Raw genomic sequence first — 21,389 nt, 5'->3', positions numbered from 1 at the left:
TTACTGGATGGACCTGCTGATTCATTTAGGTGGCAGGTCAGTGAGATGCAGAGTTCCACTATCTCTGTCTTCCTGATGCTGGGATTGTAGACATGAACTGCTGTGCCTGGCCTTTCAGGGGTGCTTTGGATTGAAACTTAGGTCATTATGCTAGACAGTAAGCACTTTACCAACTGAGCCAAGTACCTAAACCCAAGATCTAGCTTTTAAAATTAAGTGTAGAATGTACTACTGTTGACTATGATGAATTTGACTACCATATATATTCATATTAGTATAAGGCAGTATTTGTGTGTGACTGGATCATTTCACTTAGTGTACGACTTCAAAGTTCATTTGCATTGCCATCCATTGCAGAGTTTCCTTCTTTTGAAAGGCTGAGTAGGTATTCAGTAGTATGATGTGCTGGGGATGTCGTTCTGTATGCTGTGAATGTGTGTTGTTCTGATTTGGTTGATAAATAAAATGCTGATTGGCCAGTAGCCAGGCAGGAAGTATAGTATAGGGGGGATAAGCAGAGAGGAGAATTCTAGGAAGAGGAAGACTAAGTCAGGAGTCGCCAGCCAGACACAGAAGAAGCAGGATGTGAAGGCAGAACTGAGAAAAGGTACCAAACTACATGGCTAAAAATAAATAAGAATTATGGGTTAGTTTAAATGTAAAAGCTAGTCAGTGGTAGGCCTGAGCTAATGCCCAAGCAGTTTTAATTAATATAAGCCTCTGTGTGTTTACTCGTGTCCAAGTGGCTACAGGACTGTTGGGTAAGAGATATTTGTCCTGACCATGGGCCAGGTGAGAAAAAATTCAGTTACAATGATGGTTACCACTCTGGGTACTGAACATCAGCATAGTTATGTACAAAGGTACAATATATATCATTGTACAATATACATCACATTTTTACCCATTAATATGTCAATAGACATTAAAGTAAATTCCATATCTTAGCCCTTATCAAAAGTGAAAACAGAAATGCTAATTTTTCTTTGGGGTCCTGATTTCAATCCTTCTGAAGATTACTATGCCTTATGTAGGTGTTTCTGCCCACCTGAGGCTATTCTATATTGTCTTCTACCTCATTTTGTATTTCCACCAACAGTATACAAAGGTTCTATTTCTACATCCTAGCACCGGTTTTGTTTCTTATTTTTTATCATGACCATCTTTAAAATTATTAGGTAATTTCTGGTATGTTTTCAATTTGCATTTCCTTGATGATTAGTGGCACCAAACACTTTTTCCTAAACCTGTTGCCATTATTTGTTGCCTTCCAAGAGATCCCTAGTAGAATACTAGCCATCTTTAGACAGGTTCTTATTTATTTGCCTTGATGACATTGTTTTGCTTACTGTTGGTTTATGTGAATATACTGTATATTAGCATTTTATCAATTGTATGACTGGAAAATATTTCCCTTTGTGTTAATTATTTTTCTCACTGCTGTGGATTTTTTTAAGTGCCAAAAGCAACCTTAAAAACCAAAGAGTTCGTGTTTGTGTTCACATTTTGAAAGTATACTCCTATCACAGCAGGGAAATAAGAGCAAGAAGGTCACATCATGTCTGTAGTGAGGAAGCAGAGAGAGATTAATATTTAATACATTTTTCTCCTTTTGATTCAGTCCAAGATCCTATCCCATGGGAGACTGCTACCCAAACTCAGGCAAGACCACCCCTCCTCCATTAAACACTTTTGCAAATAATCTTATAGATATACATAGATGTGTGATTCCATGGTGATTCTAAATCCAGTCAATTTGAAAAAGACTAGCCAACCCACAACTTCACCCCTTGTCAACACAACACATTACATTAAATTATAATATTTTATCTCTGGTCCCTAAAAACTTAATTTCATTGCAAAATGAAAAATTAATTAGTAAATCTTTAAATGTCCCACAATTTATAACAGTCTCAATTATGTTTAAAAATGCAAATTCTAAACTCTCTTCTGAGACTCAAGAAAACTTTGAATTGTAGGCCCATGTAAAATCAAATTACAGACTTCCAATGAACAACAGTACAGAATAAATGTTCCCATTTCAGGGTTGGGGATTTAGCTCAGTGGTAGAGCGCTTGCCTAGCAAGCGCAAGCCCCTGGGTTCGGTCCTCAGCTCTGGAAAAAAAAAAAATGTTCCCATTCCAAAAGAGAATAATAGGAAGACAGGAAGTGCCAGACCAAAGCAAGAAAAAGCCCAGTAGGTAAAACACCAAATCTTGCCATCCGCATCTAGCATCTGGGACTCTCAATGAAATTATCTGGGCTTCCATGGCCTTCTGTAGACCCATCTCTCCAGCAGTGCCACCTACAGCAAGCAGAGTGACCTCTCATTTGGGTCAGATCTACTCTATGCTTTCCTTGGTGGGTACTGAACAGTTCCACATCTCCACTAACCTAGGGTCTTCATTGCACCCTAGGCTTCACCTTTCCAGCTTCACATAATGGCCTCTCAGAGCCTCCTTGCAGGAAATATGCCTCTGCCACACACTGCCTAGACTCGGGATTTCTTGAAACCTTGCTGAAAGCCTCCATGGCCACCTTACTTTTGTGTATTTCATGCTTAAAACCAGCACCACGTGGATGGTTTGTCTGTCTGATGCCAGGTGAGAATGCAGCCTGGATCCTTCTTCACAAGCAGCTTTTGTATGCCTTCAAGGATTATCCTGGAGAAACACTTTTATTTGGTTGCCATTTTGGAGCAGGAACTAAACAGTTAGCGTTTTCTCAGTTAAGGGTCTCTCCTTTCAAATGAATTTGTAGTTTCACAAGGTAGAACTGTGGCAAATGAAATCTTGCCTTCAGGGCAACTTTTCTTTTATCCCATGCAAAATACTAGACTGATCTTTGGTAAGGATAATTTGAGCATGAATCTTAAAGGGTCTTATTAATAAAATCAAACCTGGTGCCAGGTATTGGGGTGAATGCTGAAAGATCAGAGAAGCAGAACAAGCCACAGCTTCCTCACCTTGCCAGTTCCTCAGCTGATCCTGTTTCCTCAGACTGGAAGCTTCTGAGTCCTCGTCCAGAATGGGTCTCTTTGCTGCTCAAAGCCTAAAAGCTTAACCAGCTAAATGCTTCTAGTTTCTAGTCTTCACGCCTTACATACCTTTCTGCTTTCTACCATCTCTCCCTGGGATTAAAGGCGTGAGTCACCTTGTTTGGCTGTATCCTTGAACACACAGCAATCCAGGTAGATCTCTGTCTCTGGAATGCTAGGATTAAAGGTGTGTGCTACCACTACCTAACCTCTATGTTTAATATTGTGGCTGTTCTGTCTCTGACCCCAGATAAGTTTATTAGAGTGTACAATATTTTGGGGAAAACAATACCACCACAGATAATCTCTCTAACAATTGCAAATGCTGTGGTAGTCACTAGGGACTGGACATGGCAGAGGGTAGGCATGAATAATGACCAACAGAAAAACATTCATTTCCTTAAAATATTGAGATTTTTAGTATAACTAAATTACGTAGTTCCCAAACATGAACTCTGTAAATAACAAAGTCATGTCACAACATCAAAATGTTGTACAACTGAGCCACTCACCTTGCCTTCAACTGTAAATTCACACCACTTTCCTCACTAAACTGTATGCCATTGTATTCCAGTGGTTCCTTCCACAATAGTTCTGGATAAGATCAGTCAGCAGTAACTATGACACAGTTCAAATACTATATGATCTTCAGAATTTTTTCTCAAACAAATTAGTCTATTACTTATTAATTCAGTCTGTATAGACCTTATGATTCAGACATAATACAACCATATTCTGTGCCAAAATGTAAAATGAATGGTCTCCACTGAGTTTCTGATAGAGTCCCCCTCTAAACCTCATGAGCTTTGCTCCACTATCTGTATTTCTTGGCATTCTTTTCTTTCAAAATCCCAAAAAACTTGTTCATTAACCTCTGCTTATCATATTCTAGGCTTTCTTTGGGCCACAGCTGCAAAGACCTCCATGTTTCTCTTACAGACCATTTCTAGCACATGGTCAGGTTTATTATAGCAGTGGCTCCACTTCTCAGGACCAGTGCTCTACACTGGTGACTTCTGTGATATCTGTGACAAAACACCTGTGGATAGAGTAAGAAAGCTAGGGCAGAAAAGGAGTAAAGTCAGGAAGAATGAGAAGTGGCTCCTCCCATTGTGTACACAGACAGGAAGCAGCCAGAGATAAATGCTCACTTTCTCCTCTTTATTCAGTCTGGGGTCCCACCCCAGGGATAGTGTTATCCACGCTAAATGATGGTCTTTGGGCTCAGTTTGATCTTTCTGGAAACACTCATAGTCACACAAAGGTGAGTTTCATGGATAGTCAAAATCCATTGATGTTGCTAACCAAGACCCACATACCTTTCGTCTTCCATAGTGTGCCCTTTCCATTTTATGTATGTTACATGGCCACAGTGAAGTACACATGCCTTTGTGGGCACACATGTACCGGAGGAGGACCATAAATGTCCCTCTCTCTCTACACTTTAGTCTCCTAGATGTGTTCTTTACTTGTGTTACGGGAACCCATAGCTAGCCTGGCAGTCTTGATGACCCAGCAATCTCCCTGTCCCCTAGCAGCACCACTTCCCTGGGTTATGTGTACACATGTGGCCACACCTAGCTCTCAATTTAAATAAATACATTATTAAACATCAATTATATGGTCAAGATTGTCATATGACACATCTATAAGCTGACTCTCTTTACCTACTAAGTATTAGTTTATATCTATGATTACTCAGCCTTAAGAAAACAGCCTATTCCTAAAAAGATAAGCATTCCATCAAAGTCCACAAAGAGAATCTCATGTTTAACACAAATACCCTCATAAGTCTTATAGAAAATCTAAGTTCCAAAGATTAAATTTTGAAACCAACATATATGAATGCCATTTCTGGGGAATATTTTACAAAACATCATTCATTTTATGACACTATTTTAGTAAAAACAGGCAACAGTGACTACTTCAGCAAAGAGTACTGCAGAACCACATTGGGCTGAAGATTCATTCAGTGAGCACCAAGCATCATCTAAGGACCCACAGGCTTTCCTTCAAATTGCCTCAACGAGAGAGTCAAGCAAATAAACAGTGTGCAGACTGCTATACTTCTTGCTAGCCTGTAAATGCTACTGAATCACAGAGGCACGCAGTAACCAGAAACTATCAAGGGGAAAACTATATTTTGACAGTTCGACAAATACAAAGAAACATTTCACTTGAGTCATGCCTGCTTTAATTATGGCTTATTTTAACATGACAATAACCATTTGCATGAGAAACAGCTTACAAAATTTCCATTACAGTTTTTTAATAGACTATTCAATAAATACTCTGTAATCAGCAATGATTACTTAGTACTACTGGAGTAAAACACATTACCTAAAAGGCCTGTGTCTACTCAAAGGCAAATTAGTAAACGAAAGCAGTAACTCTGAGGAGATGGGGGATGAATCGGTTCCAGGCAGCACTATGAGGGATGTTCTACATCAAATTCCCACTGGACAAACTATCTAGTAAGAGTCACAGCTGCCGAAGATACAGAGGGTAAAGCCCTTCCGAATGGAACGAAGTGGATAAAACAATGGTTCTAGTCCCGTGTTCTCATGGATAATCACACAGATCTTTGTAAAACATAAAATTCTGCTTAGAAAAGATGGGATATGCATAACCAGCCAAGTAATCCTACACATGCACAGAATATGAGCAGAGGAACATGTAAACTCTTGAATTTACAGCTGCCTTTTTACAGGGAAGGCTATATTAAATAGTTCTTTCCCTTGGCCATACAAAGTCATGCTTATTTATAGTAATTTTTAGTATATATTAAAATATTGTGCTTCTACAAGGTGGTCCTATTACTCTAATTGTTGTGTTAATGTGCTTAACAGAAAGAGTCTCCTTAAATATGTTTAATAATAATGGGTGAATAAAGCATGAATTTTCTTCTAGAGCTAAAGATTTACATTTCCACATGACACTGTTTGACATGAGTAGATCTTCTCAAGTCAATATGTACACGCAGTTCTTTGTCAGAAACATGTTGGTGTTTCATTAAAAAATGATTTCTTCCATTAACTTTAGAGAGATAAAAAGGAACAGAGTTTTCTGTGCCTTCTAGTTGAAGGCACCTTCTAGCTAAAGACTTCTCTAGCTATTAACATTCTCATCTGTACCTAGACATTACAAAGCAAGGGTGTCCCTTCTGCAATTGTTTTTAAGTTTTAAGAATAAAAATCTGTGTTAATAAAAATATAAGTAAAATAATAAAGTAAAAAGGTTACTACTTATTTGGACTAAAAAGTAAGTTAGTAAATATGATGTTAGCATCATTGAAGTTTATTTAAAACTATGCATACACAATGGGAACAAAAATTGTTATAGGTGATTGGCAATGGGAAAAGAATGAGGCTATGAATGCTTATGCTTCCTTTTTAATAAACTTTCTTGAAAGAAACGTTTAAGTTTACAGAAAACTTAATCAGATGGTCCTTAGTGAACCCATGTGCCTCCCACCCCTATGTGTGCAATGTCTGTCCCACCAGAGCAATGAATTGGTTAACACCCAATGTCCTTAGCTAACACTGCTCCTTGTGAGGAAATTTAAAATACTGAAATTCTCCTACTAGGAACACATTAGTCCCATCCTTCCACCCTTTCTATTAATTTCAATATTATTTCTGAAATTAGCTTATCTGCACAAGAGAAAATTTCACAAACCACAAAACATTATCACACAGGTAAGAAAATGACTGCTTTGTAACAAATTCACCATCTGCTACATATGCCTAGTATTCCACTCCATTGGTGAGTTGTGCTTGGCAGGAGTTCCAGTTACCTGCTCAATTACCTCACTTGGGAAGCTTTTCACATCCTTATAACCAGAACTTAAACATAATTCAATGACTCAGAATTAAACTTCTCAAACAGTACATTACATGGATCAGCTTAAATCCATCTTTAGTTTTTACTTAGCAAAAAGAAAAAAAGAAAAAGAAAACCGTAATATGAACATACTCAGCTGCCTGTTTGAAGTGTTTCAAATCTTTCTTCAGGTTTTTGTTCTCACTTTCTAAATGCATCACCTGGCTGTAAACATCAGGAACATTCCCGAGTCCTCGAAAATCAGTCCCTCTCTTCTGTATTAACTCGTACCTAGGACAAATCAAACAGCAGGGTCATCTCAATTTCCTACTAAAAAAAAAAAAAAAAAGACTATGTGTAATTCAATGTCAGCCTTAGGGAATTTGATGGAAATTAGTTGCTATGTTCTACATCTAAGTTAAACCAAAATTAATATATTTTAAGATGAAATATCAGTTAATATGGCCTTTTAAAATACAATGGGTCATCTATGTTCCACACAACTAGTTACCAGAAAAGATGCCAGAACTGTCTCAGTCCTTATACTCCAGGAACTCTAGTCTAGTGGAGATGGTGAAAGTTCTGGGAAGTACTGAGAATGGAGGAGATGGACAGACAGCTGTCTGTACTGTTTTGTACAGAGAACCCACGACTGACAAGCATGAGTGACAGACTCCAAAAGAGACTTGAAGGACAGGAAGGATGATGCCACGCGGGTCCACAGAAGAGGAGGCTGGCTGAAAGTAATGCAAAGCTTTTTAGCATGTTAGACATAATCAGCATGTACAAGGAAGAGCCAGTGTTTGTAGACTAGTAGGAACTGAAGCCAACAAAGTGAGAAAAGGAGATGTTGAGAAATGTCAGAACCAGAACAAGGAGTCAGAATAAAAAATTACTTTACTCCAGATCAGACTAGGGAGGGCCATGGGAATGTTTAGGGGGGAAAAACAGGGAGCAGATTTATGTTTCAAATGGGTGAATCTATTCCAATGAACAGATTCTAAAAGAACACATGACACAACCTAGGAGAGAGAGGATGGTAAGCTGAACAAGGTGAAACACCGAAGTTAAAAGAGGTAACATTCTGTAAAGGGCTACCTGCTGTAAAGGTAGCGCTAGCAGGATTCGCTAAGGAATCATCTATCAAGAATTAGCAGAGGCAGTCAATGATGCCATAGAAGTTAGGGGCTCAGTACATTTATAGCCATTTACATAATGGGAACAAAGACAGTAGGAACTGGACGGTGGATAGAACCAAGGGTTTGTGTCCATCCAGGTCAAATGTAGTGTGCCTAGCAGACATTCATGTGAAGACAGATGGTGGATATCCATAGTTCAGGGGAAAGCCAAGGTAGGCAATTTAAACTCGTGTTTCATCAGTCCATAAATGATGTTTTACAGTCGTGACACTAGAACAGACTTGTTCAGATAGTGAAATGACATCAACAAATGATTCCTGGGACTGATTCATAGCCTATTCCACTGTTCCGAGGTTGGGATGAAGTGGAGGATGCAAGCATGACCAAAAGAATCTTAAGGCCAGAGCAGTCACCGAAACTGAGAGTGATGAGCAACCGGTCAAGCGAAGAAGAAGCCTCAAGAAGGAAGAAATGAATGCTACTGAAAGAATGAATGCTGATAAAGTTTGGAACAATCACTGGAAACGGCAATGTGAAAGAGGAGGGACTGTAAGAGCGTGAATGGTTGGGACCAAGACTGGAAAAGCACAGGGACAAATAGCCAATCGAATGGAAGCACATGAATTCTGAACCAAAGGCTGTGGAGCCCCTAGCTGGATCAGGCCCTCTGGATGAGTGAGACAATTGAATAGCTTGATCTGTTTGGGAGGCATCCAGTCTGTGGGACCTGGACCTGTCCTTAGTCCATGAGCTAGCTGTTTGGAACCTTGGGCTTATACAGGGACACTTTGCTCAGCCTGGAAGGAGGGGACTGAACCTGCCTGTACTGAATCCACCAGGTTTAAATGAATCCCCAGGGGAATCTTGGCCCTGGAGGACATGGGAATGGAGGGCAGGGGCTGGGGGGAATGTGGGATTGGGGGCGGGAGGGGGGAGGACAGGGGAACCCATGGCTGATGTGTAAAATTAAAACACAAATATAATAAATAACAAAAAAAAAACACGATGACAAAAAAGAAAAGAAAAGAAAGTCACTGCTAAAAAGTTTCAGCGGTGGGAAAGACAAAAGTCAAAGTAGAGTAGTTGTGAGTAGTAAATAAACAAGGTACAACAAACTTGGTCAGGAAAGTGTGCCAATAAAGGAGAGACTAGGAAATGAAGATGAACTTCAACAGGAAGCAGAGCCAGAGCCAGGGAGCTTTCCCCGGGTAAGTACTATGTCAGATATTACTGTACACCTATGTGCTTGTGGTAATGTGCTTTGGAAAAAATGATGCAAAATGACAAATTCAGTGACCTTGAGGAAGCAGAGGAGCTGGATTCTGGCAGGAAGAGGGATTAGGCTACAGAGGTTGCCTGTGTGGTTGAGTATCTTGGCAGAAGAGAAAGAAGGCCCGAGGAAGAACCAGCAGCAGATGGGAAAGAGGAGAGTGGGAGGTGTGGAACTGCTGTTTTCTCAGGAGAATAAAAGGGCAGTGGCTGAGGAAGACGCAACCTCTGCCAAGTTGCAGAACTTAGTACTGACCTTGTAATTGCAAAATGGAAAAAAGACACAAATCTGAGCTTCAAATCAAGACACATGGTAAAGCTCGTCCAGTCTCGAGCCAAGAATTGAAGATAAGAGTGGGGTTTAAGATAAGTCTGGCCTCACTGGCTTTGCCACTTACTGGTTGTGACTTGGTGGCATTTACTGAGGCAGATTTCCCATCCTCTCTAAGCCCATTTCCTCATCCATGAAATGAAGATACGTTAGTGGCTCCCTGCCACATATAGTTATTGGGAGAAATGAGTGAATGCTGCATAGGAGCAGACAGCTAATATAAATGATACAAACTGAATTCTAAAGCAATTACTCTAAGACATCAATATTTTCACTATTTTATGCCATTTACATTTAACTAGCATATTTATTTTTTGTACTAATTTTTTAAATCTAAATATTCCCCTAGAAGGCTGACTTCTGCACATCTTAGTACATAAATCTATCTACATATATTTAATTGATCAAAACTGGCATACTGAAAATTGTAAGAATTATCATAGTAAGAGTCATGACAATCCTGTGTTTAACTTAATGGTGATAGGGAGATAATGCTTACATGACACATAACCAGAAGCCAATTCTTCATCAACTAAAGAAACATCCGTAGGTTTAAGTGGTGAAGGAATAACTAGCTATGTGGGATTCACTGAGAGTCGGTATGTAGTCACACTCTACATACACTTCCTACACACATTGAATAATGTGAGGGACTGTTTCAAAGTTAATCTTAATTCTGAGCTTTGGCTTTAAATAAAACTAGTCAGTCCTCATGGGAGACCTTCATTTGGGGGATGTGAGGATGTAGGGTGGCTTGGGAGGGAGGACTGGGGGGTGGGAGAAGGGAGGAGGTGGGATCCGTGGGTGGTATGTGGAGTGAGAAGAAAACTTCTTAAAAAGAAAAATGAAAAAATTGAAAAAAAAAATAAACCTAGTCAGTTGAAATAAGTTGTAACTATATTGCCCATAACTAAGTCATAGTACACCAAATCTTTTTGGCCAAAAGCTGCAGTATTTATTTTTGCCCATAAATTAAAAAGATACACACTAATTTATAATCTCTTTAATTGGGAACACATCAAGTTAGTAATTAAACGCTATAAATAATTTCACATCTTATTACCCTCAACAGGATTTTTTAGCACAACCCTATTTTCAGGGCAACGATAGGCACAGAGGCAAACTGAAGTGTAGCAGGACTGAACAGGAAGTAGGAAGTAAGGGCAGACTGACGAAACTGTACTGCAAGTTAGAGGCTGGTGAGGAGAACACAGATGGCTGAGTCCGTGAGACAGACTCAGTGTGAGTGACTGGACATGTTCGCAGAAATGGAGGTTAAAGCATTTCAAAGTAATGCTGCCATTTTCTCATCCTAACCTCTTTATGTATGCGCTGCAGCATCAGTTAACTTTATACATGAATACTTCTAAAAGAGACAAAAAATGGCCTTGAACAAACCTACAGTGGAAGCACGGTAGTGCTCCACAGACAGACTTCTACCACACTGACATACATATGTAACTACACACATATATAATTATATGAAATATACAGTATATGTAGACATATCACAGAAAATAACTTGAGGACTGTTGTTGGAAACTCTGAAATACTGTTAATTTAGAACTCATAAAAATTGCTTTCTGCTTTGCGGTTCACAGAGACTCCATTGTGACTAATTAATTTTGCTTTCATAACACGAATACAGTCATTTCCAATACCTACAAGAAATCATGGCTTTATTCCAATAAATTTTTATTTACAAACAAGAAGTAGGCCAGATGTGGCTCCCAGGCCATACATTTCTGACACTGGATTTAAAAGATATATTGCATTTATTGTTTGAGGATTTGGAGAACATAACTCAAATACTGTTGCCCAGAATTTTGTTGGTATTTTTTTTTTTTAGCACAACCTAACAACAGGCAAATATTGTTGGTTACTTTTCTTAGAGAACATGCATTTATAGTAATTTCATATTCTTTGGGGTTTGTTTTTCTACATTAAAAGTACATTCAGTCAACATGATTGACTGAATCATGAATACTTGGGAGGCTAACACAAAAGAGCCATATGTGAGAGGTCAGAATGAGCTACATAGCAAGTTATATTTCACACATTAATTAAAACTAATGCATCCACTATTCTCACATTGTATTCCTACTATATGCATCATAGGTGACAGTTGCTGATCAAATTCAAAATATGTTAGGTGAAAAATAATTATCCAGTATAGAAATAACTACAAAACAGCAACTACTGATTCCTGATCGGAGACCTTGATTTCAGGGATGTGGGGATGTGGGGTGGCATGGGAGAGAGGCCTACAGTTGGGAGGAGGGAGGGGGTAGGATCTGTGAGTGGTATGTGGAATGAATAGAAATTTTCTTAATAAAGAAAAATGAAAAAAAAATAGCAACTAGAGATTGGGACAAAATTAGTTGAACCAAAATATTACTAAGTTAAAACACACATTCATAAGTTTTATCTTTTGGTTATAATATAATGCTAAATGGGTATGTTTCTTGGGAACTCCTCATGTCTTAATGCTATTATAGCTTTCTGAAATTGTATTTCATTAATCAGACTGCTAACTTAGTATGTTTATAATCACCTACTTGTTAAGAATATATTTGAGGCACAGTAGTTTGGTTCACTGGGTAAGCCGACCATACACACCTGGCTATCTGAGTTCAAGCCTAGGAACCTACACGGTAGTTAGGGGAAAAGTGACCCCAACTGACCTCTCTACATGGGTGCCATGGCAAGCACATGTGCACAAACTAATGCATGCACACATACACACATGATAATAACAAAAAAGTGTTTAAAATAATACATATGTAATATCCAGATCATTTGCTCAAGGGAGTCACTCCACACTTTGGAATAGTCTAACATGTTCTTGAGAGACATAAAAATAATTAAATCATACTAAGTTTTAATTGAATTAGAAACAAATTAGTGACATCCCCTTATTTCTAATGTACTTGCAATTATTTCTTTAGAAAATGTCTTTTTAAACCATGCACACAGTTTCCAGGTTTAAAAATAGCATTCTCCTCCTACTTCCCAATGTTCCATTCTTGGTCTGCTATTAACAGAACTCATTTTTCCACATAAAATTTATTGTATTTTACATATACAGTCAAAATAATGAAATTCGAAAAGAAATTGGGGTGAAATGAGGAAGTTGGGAGTAGAAAAGCTGTGTCAATATAATACTAATTATGTTTTCAAAAGTATCAAAAATTAAAAAATGAAACTGATTACTTCTAGGTGTATAATATCAGTGGACCAAGAAAACAAAAATGTCTTATATATCAGATGAATTAGAATTAGAATTCAGTCACAAAACTCTATAAACATTTTTTTATAGAAGTCTACTTCCTATAATATGCAATATCTGGTAAAAATAACACTTACTTCATATCTGTCATTTACTATTTTTAAAAAAAATATTAGGAATCCAAAGACAATTATTGTTATATCAATAGAATAAAGATAGCATGTCTTCTGGTTTTCACAATCAATAAGACATTAAAATTTTTATTTTTAACAAGAAAATCATATTAGGGTAATATGTGAAAGGACAATTCAATTTAGATCTAAATCAAATAGTATTTTTAGAAAAATCAATCAGCTGTATAAATAGAGAAAAATCATTTTCACTATAAATAAAAAAGTAGTTGTGTTAGGGGGTATCTAAATACACAAAATGATACCATTATCAAGTATGAAAAACTAAGAGGAAAATATTTCAAAAAATAACATTTTGCTATATGACTCCAGAGGACATTTCATTCCCTTGATCATTTTTTAAAAAGCTAAATTTGAATACTGAAAAGGCTGTTGAATAAAGTTTTATTGGGAAGGATTCTCCTGACAGTGTGTCTGTATTATAGTTTCAACATAGAGACTGGAATGGTTTATCCCCTACACGTAAGTTCACACTGATAGTGTTAACTATAAATTGACAGAATCTACAGACACCGGGAAGGTGGGCCTCTGAACATCTTTTGTGGAATTATTTTGATTTTGTTAGAGATGGGAAGATCCCTCTTAATGATGGACAGGACCATTACTTGGGCATGGGATTCTGGACTGTATAAAATGGAGACAATGAGCTGTGCACAAGCATGCATTCATTGGCCTCTGCTCCCTGACTGCAGATTCAGAGTGAACAGCTGCCTCAGATTCCCAACCATAACAACTGTAAAAACCATGACATACATGAAATGACCCCCAAATACACCTTTTCTTCCTTTAATTGCCTTTGTATTTTATCGCAACAACAGCAAAAGAAACCAAAGTACTTATTATTGCAAAGTCCTTTAAGAAAATTCACTTTACACAAGTAAATGTGCTAATATTGCTAGAGAACTACCTAGCCATACAGTGATTTACCATTCAGCCTGAAAGCAGTTCAGAGTTCTGGTCATTCCCATTCTGATGAGGAAATTACAGAGAAAGTCTTCTATGGCTTCATGTACCACCTGCCTTGAAGGAAGAACTGTTTTCTGCTCCTGAAATTTAAATGCACAGTTATTTCTTCTGTAAACATCAAGATTTTGATTAAGGACACAGGCAGACTGTCCACTTACTTGTTTCATAATAACTTTTTCTTAAATACTATGTACCAGGGTATATTTAACAATGACAAATAAAGCATTGGTAAAACAAAACATTTCTATTCCCAATGTAATAGTTAAGTGGATAGACACAAAATATGGATAACTATTTTTTGTGTGTGTGTGTGTGTGTGTGTGTGTGTGTGTGTGTGTGTGTCCATGCACAGGCATGTGTGCATCCCACACATTCTGACAAATAGTAGTATGTATCTAGGACTATAAGGGCAGAGTCTGGAAGACAGGGAAATCCCCATGTGTGTAGAGTAGTGTAACTATATAAAAACTGTCATAGAGGAAGACTTCATTGAAAGAGTGGGATGTGGGTCATAATCACAGAGATGCAAACCCAAACGCTGAAATGATGAAAAATCAAAAGAATTCCTCTAAGTTATCGAAGGATCAAAATCAAAATCTCAAAAAAAATATTCTGTGAAAAAAAATATCTTAAGTATATTTAAAAGGCATCTGACTCACTTGTTTACATTTTTAAAAGGAGATTTATTTATAAAACATAAAATATAGAACACTTCAGAGGCCATTTCATTCAACATAGTAGGCAATGTTATGTATTATATAACTATGAAATTTTAGATATAATAATGGCAGTTGTGAGTATTCATTATGAACAGACAAAGCATATTAATCAGGAAACAGGTCAGTACAACAGGCACTGATGTCTCTCACTATGAGGAGTCAGATGAGCTGAGCTTTACAATTTAAGTCATCTGAATTACTAGTTTAACCCTTTACGGTTTTTAAAAACATCTGTAAAAGACAAATTGAGTCACCAACACATCATATAATCAACTACAGAGCTGAGAACTCAAGAAATGTTACAATCACTGATGCAGACCTACAAAAGGACATATTTTTCATTACTGGGTGTGTTAATATTTTGTTTACGCTCTAACAAATAAAGCTTGCCTGGAGATCAGAGTGCACAGCTAGCCACTAGTTAACCAGAGGCCAGGCCATGGTGGCACACACCTTTAATCCCAGCACTTGAGATCTCATGCCTTTAATCCCAGTACTTGGGAGGAGGAAACAGGAAGTGATATGGCTGGGCAGAGAGAAGAATATAAGATGAACAGAGACAGGTGGGTCCCCCCTTTCAGTCTGAGGATTCCTAGAGATAAGAAGTCTTTCTAGAGTTCTTTATCTATTCTGGATATCAGCCCTCTGTCAGATGTGGGGTTGGTGAAGACCTTTTCCCATTCTGTAGGCTGTCGCTTTGTCTTGTTGACTGTGTCCTTTGCTCTACAAAAGCTTCTCAGTTTCAACAGGTCCCATTGATTGATTGTTTCTCTCAGTGTCTGTGCTACTGGTTTTATTTAGAAAGTGATCTCCAGTGCCAATGCATTCAAGACTACTTCCTACTTTCTCTTCTATCAGGTTCATAGTAACTGGATTTATGTTGAGGTCTTTGATCCACTTGGACTTAAGTTTTGTTCACAGTGACAGATATGGATCTATTTGCAGCCTTCTTCTTTTGAGGGAAAGAGAGCTTAGCAGAGCAGGAGATCCCAGCTGGATCAAGAACAGAAAGGCAGAACAAGGAATAACAGACCATGATAAATGAAGACCACATGAGAACAGGAAGAAGCAAAGTGCTAGAGAGGTCTCCAGAAATCCAAAATGATACATCAACTGTAGACTACTGGCAGTGGTCGAGAGAAAGCCTGATCTGACCTAGTCTGATGATCAGATGGCCAAACACCCTAACAGTTGTGCTAGAACTCTCATCCAATAACTGATGGAAGTGGATGCAGAGATCCTCGACCAGGCCCCAGGTGGAGCTCCAGGAGTCCAATTGTCGAGAAAGAGGAGGGACTGTAAGAGTGTGAGTTGTTGAGACCAAGATTGCAAAAGCACAGGGACAAATAGTCAAACTAATGGAAACACATGAATTATGAACCAAAAGCTATGGAGCCCCCAACTGGATCAGGCCCTCTGGATAAGTAAGACAATTGAATAGCTTGAACTGTTTGGGAGGCATCCAGGCTGTGGGACCTGGACCTGTCCTTGGTGTATGAGCTGGCTGTTTGGAACCTTGGGCTTACACAGGGACACTTTGCTCAGCCTGGAAGGAGGGGACTGGACCTGCCTGTACTGAATCCACCAGGTTTAAATGAATCCCCAGGGGAGTCTTGGCCCTGGAGGAGATGGGAATGGGGGTGAGGGGTGAGGGCGGGACCTAGGGGGAGCGGGGGCGGGAGGGGGGAGGACAGGGGAACCCATGGCTGACTTGTAAAATTAAAACACAAATATAATAAATAAAAAAGGAGAAAAAAAAAAAGAAGTCTTTCTAGTGGCTGACTGCTCTGCTCTGATCTTTCAGCTTTCACCCCGATATCTGACTCTGGGTTTTTAATATTAAAACCAGTTAGAATTTGTGCTACAACTGAGGTGGTTTTGAAGTTCTGTGTATGTGCACAGGGTTCACATTCAAAATATCAATGTTATAACATGTTTTTACAGAGTCTGATTTTTTTAAATGCATAAATGAATTAGCCTTCTAAAAGATTTTACACAATTTATATCTCCAGTAGTGGAAACTGGGTGAAAATGAGATACATTGAAGAGTGAATTGTAAAAATATAAAACAATTAAAATTGTGAAATGAAAAGACTAGTAACAAACTTCAAGATATAAAAAGGATTATTGGAAAAGTAGATTGTGGGCAACTGCAACTATTCAGACTGTTAGAGCGACCACACATGTGAAAACATTACCTGTATTTTGAGACCTTGCATCACTATAGTTATCTGTTCTCTCTCTTTCAGGGCATGACTCCTTGGAGAACACATCCACGTTTTTCTTCTGTATGGCTTTGCTCTTTTTGCATTTTTTTCTATAATTCATTGTGTTCTAAGATGAATCCCCATACTCCATTTTTGCATCCCCTAAACAATGTTTCACTGCTGCGATGGACACTGGGTATCCATTTAGTATGCACACACACCCAAACCACAAACCCAGCAGAAACATGACCAATGATGGACAGTAACACCACTGTGTCTTCATGTAGTGCTAGTCACATGACTATTTCCAAACCAAGCAGGAAGTTGGCTGGCTTCTTCGGGCATATAGAGCTAGAATTTTACCTCCAGAAAGGAATGCCAATGCAAACAAATGGCCCATTTTTAAATTAAAGTTTTCTTGTACCATATCATTGAGCCAACCTACCCCTCTAACATTTCTGGAAACATGCTGGGCTGAACAGGAAAAAAACAAATACACACCACTGGTCAGTTCCTAAAGTTTGTACTTAGAGGCCTTGGTTGCACAAAATGATCACTTGGTGACTGATTTTGAATCCATTTTATTCTGCAAAGTCCACCAATCTACAAATAATTTATAAAATGCTTCACTTTCTCCAGTTACTAATACAGAAATAAGTAGATGTGTTCTAGAATTTTAGAGTACAGCAGGAGCATATAGTTGACTTAAAAGTAAAAATAAATAAAAACTTGAAAAGTAGTAACAGTTGATTTTTTTTCTTTAAAAAATTTTATTCATTTTATATACTAACCACAGATCCCTCTCTCATCCCTCTTTCCACTCCCCCCACCCCTGCCTAACTCCCCTGACCCATCCCTCATCCCCTCCTCCAAAGGAGGATCCGTTTCTCCCATGGGGGAGTCAGTCAATTGTTAAGTATATAGGTAATTGGAAAATTGAATAGCTTCCTAGACAAAAGACTGCTAAATGTACAGAGACTGCAATAGAGTATAAGAAGAGCAAACTCTAACAGACCGTCTTGTACTGAAGAAGCCAAGCTTGCAACTAAATAAAAACATCCTTTGAGATTAATGTTAGGGTGTAATTATAAATATTTTAACAGCAATAAATTATGGTCAGTTTTTTTAATATTCTTTTCAATGTTATAGAGGTGTCAAGAGTCACATTTAATTTAATTCATATGATAGCCACATATAATTTCTTATCTTATTCGTAACAAACTTGGTTCACGTCCCAGAGGAGAAAGTGTCATGAAATAGTAAGCATTCCAACGAGGCTGGATGCTTCCAGGGAAACCAAGGTACAAAACCCTTATCAAGTCTACCACGTAATCTGTAGTTGACCCATTCAACAGCAGTGTTGAATAGTTTTGGCTTGATTCTTATTGGATTAATCAGTTCTCAGGGAAGGTATCATTTGTTGGAAAGAAGAGTAGACATTGTCTGGAGAATGATGTCGCAAAGAACAAACAAAGCCTGCTTTAAGTGTTTCGTGAAAATTAATAAAAGTGAAACGATACAGATTATAGTGGTCTGTTTCCTAATTTTGTTACATTACTTCCAAGACTTCATATAAAAAGTATTCCTGTTACACTACAAGCTAGTGTTGTGTTCAAAAGCCTCACCAGAATCTGAACATCTGTAGCCTGCTCTTGAACCATGTGAATTGCTTTTGCCAGATCTTCTTCTCCTTCTGGAATGCTGAAATTGTCATCTGGTATCTAGACAAGGGCAGGAAGAATGGGCAGAAATGTCAAGTACCATACAGAAGTCCCTGCTTATATGAAGGATGCATTCTCAGACATGATGCAGATGTTTCAAACTGTGGTTAGTTCCCAACCTTACATATATTATTGTTCCCATAGAAGCATGCAATAAAATTTAATTTATAAAATGGGCACAATAAAAGACTAGTAATGATAATAGTAACATAACAATCTTAACAACAGACTACAATAAAGTCATTTAAAACTTACTCTTTATTTATGGGGTTTTCAAGATGAATTTTTGGACTATAGTTGACAATGGGTAACTAACAGCCAGAAATAGGGTACAATAATGGGCAGGTCTCACATGGTTCCTTGCACTAAGGAAGTAAATTACACAACTAAATAAAAAAGTATCATTTTTAATTAATGCTGATATGGAAACAAAAGGAAACACATCTACATGTCACTTCACAAGATTTCTTCCTAAATAATGCTTCCAACAAATATACTCCATGTAGGACACTGTATGCCTCTAAAGATAACCTAAGTCTATGTACTAACAAGCTTCTGGCCTGTCAAGGTCACAGGCCAGGTTCACTTCCACAATTTCGTTCAGTTTCTGACATCTAAAAGTGACTTTACATCCAAGTCTCAGAAGCAATGAATTAAAGGAAATTTCTGAGATAGGAGCATGTTTTCCAGAACTAAAATTAGGATAGAAGAAAGCAGAAGCCTGACCTCCAACTGCTGCTGGCAATCTGGAATCCCTGTCAAAAGCAAACTGGACAACCGGAAAAGGTCGCATATAGGAATGACCATCTATGAGGCCACAGCCACGGGAGGTAACAGGACTGAACCTAAATGGTGAGGGGAACGAGAACAGGCAGGTGTCCCACCAGTGTAAGTGTTTAAACAGCATTCCCCAACTACTCACTCATAATCAGCCAATAGCTAACTTCTGTTCCACACATAGTTCATCTTAAATAAAGCCCTTATATGCTCCAGAAAATAAGACAAACCAATCATGTGAATGACCATGGGGAACTCACTGAGATGTAAAATTAACAAGTTACCTCTTCATAGTCACAGTCATCTTCAGAAGCATCAGTTATGGTGACCTCTGAGTATTTTGTCAAGTTTAAATGTAAAAAAAAAAGTGGAATAATGTTATTATACTAAAGTTACTTGACCTCAATTACAGTATTGGATCTAATTACCTCTATATGAAATTTGCAAATACACATAATTTAATTATCAACCTGTTTCCTCCATAAAGCCTCTAATTTTAGATATAAATTATTTCAACTAGTGTTTTATAACATTAAGTCCACGAAAAACTACACTCATATATGTTTTATATGTTTGCATGAGTGTTATCCAGTAATTTCCAGTTTGATTTTAAGAATCTTTATAACACTGCAGAGGATCACTACCATAAGTATGAACTAGAAAGGCTGGGTGAGTACTCAGCGGGTAGAGAGCATCTCACTCAAGCATGAGAACCCAAGTTCAGCGACTCAGAACCCACATAAGCAGACAGGATGGGAGGCTCCAAGGCCAGCCAGCTAGCAGAGGCAGCAGCGAACCACTGTCACCCTCTCCAACGTGACAAAGCGGGGACAAATACCTCAGGTTGTTCTAGGATCTTCATACCATCGAGTGAATATGCCTGAACTTACACACAGGAACACACAAACACATTTGCACATACATGTGTGCATGCATTCATATGAAGAAAAATAAGAAAATTGTAAATTTTCTAATTATCTGAAGCAAAACTGAATTTTCAAAAGCTTCTAAATATTCATAATGTCACATGACTATTTGGTTAAAATACTGTAAGTGAACAACACAAAAAGCATACCAATACTTAAAAATAAGTAAACACATTACAATGTTTTCATGAGTAAAAGTTAAATCTCTACTCTTGAACTACATATAGGTATTTCTCTAATTTTTAGCATATATAAACTAACATAGCAATCATAATTCAATATTTTATGAATGTTCAAAATATTAAATTACAAAAAAAAATGATTCCAATAACAAGGAGTTCTAGAAGTGCTGCTGTGAGACCTTTAGAAGCTTTATTGCTCTGCTAACAAATGAAAATTTTAACATAACATTACAATAAAGGAAATAATAATAAATGGTCATAATAGCCTCAGGGGCATGTTTTTTTTTTTTCAGTTGGCTGGTTGGTTGCTTACGTTTTCAGACTTATTAATCTAAACAACATTCTGAGTAAATACTATGAATCAGACACTGAATATATAGTAATGGTTATTAAAGTCAAAAAGTGAGATTAGTCCATTTTTATTTTGTTGCTGGTTGTAATAACTGTTTTATGTCTGAAGTGTTAATATACACATGATAAGTTCTATTATTTGTAATAAAAATAGATAACACACAGTGTTTAAAAAGAACTAGGAATATACCTACCTGTAACACAAATTTCTACACGGTCTTTTTAATAAAAAAAAAACTTGAGAACCAGGTATTGGGGTGAATTTGGAAGATCAGAGAAACAAAACAAGCTACAGATAACCTCATCTTGCAAACTCTCAGCTGATCCTGTTTCCTCAAACTGGAAGCCTCTGAGTCCTCATCTGAATGGATCTCAGCTGAACTGCACCTAAAAGCTTAAAAAGACCTCTAGTTCCTGGTCCTCATGCCTTATATACCTTTCTACTTCCTGCCATCACTTCCTGGATTAAAGGCATATGTTGTTCCCAAGCAAGACATGAGATCTCAAGTGCTGGGATTAAAG

The 21,389-nt window shown here is 37.8% G+C and overlaps 1 protein-coding gene across 3 annotated transcripts in view; it reads right to left on the bottom strand.

The window, feature by feature from the left end:
* LOC118573327 (sperm-associated antigen 16 protein-like) overlaps positions 1–21,389 on the bottom strand; it is a 119,546-nt gene that overhangs the window by 86,482 nt on the left and 11,675 nt on the right. For all 3 annotated transcript variants that reach the window (XM_036173630.1, XM_036173629.1, XM_036173631.1), the window contains exons 2-5: positions 19,693–19,739; positions 18,536–18,631; positions 13,946–14,064; positions 7,013–7,150 (exon numbers count right to left, since the gene is read on the bottom strand). In XM_036173630.1, coding sequence (XP_036029523.1) covers positions 7,013–7,150; positions 13,946–14,064; positions 18,536–18,631; positions 19,693–19,739 — 400 coding nt within the window. The remainder of the gene's footprint in view (positions 1–7,012; positions 7,151–13,945; positions 14,065–18,535; positions 18,632–19,692; positions 19,740–21,389) is intronic.

The sequence above is a fragment of the Onychomys torridus genome, chromosome 23 (genome assembly GCF_903995425.1).
Source record: "Onychomys torridus chromosome 23, mOncTor1.1, whole genome shotgun sequence".
NCBI lineage: Eukaryota > Metazoa > Chordata > Mammalia > Rodentia > Cricetidae > Onychomys > Onychomys torridus.
The sequence above is the reverse complement of the archived record's forward strand: the minus strand, read 5'-3'. Positions and strand labels throughout refer to the sequence as shown.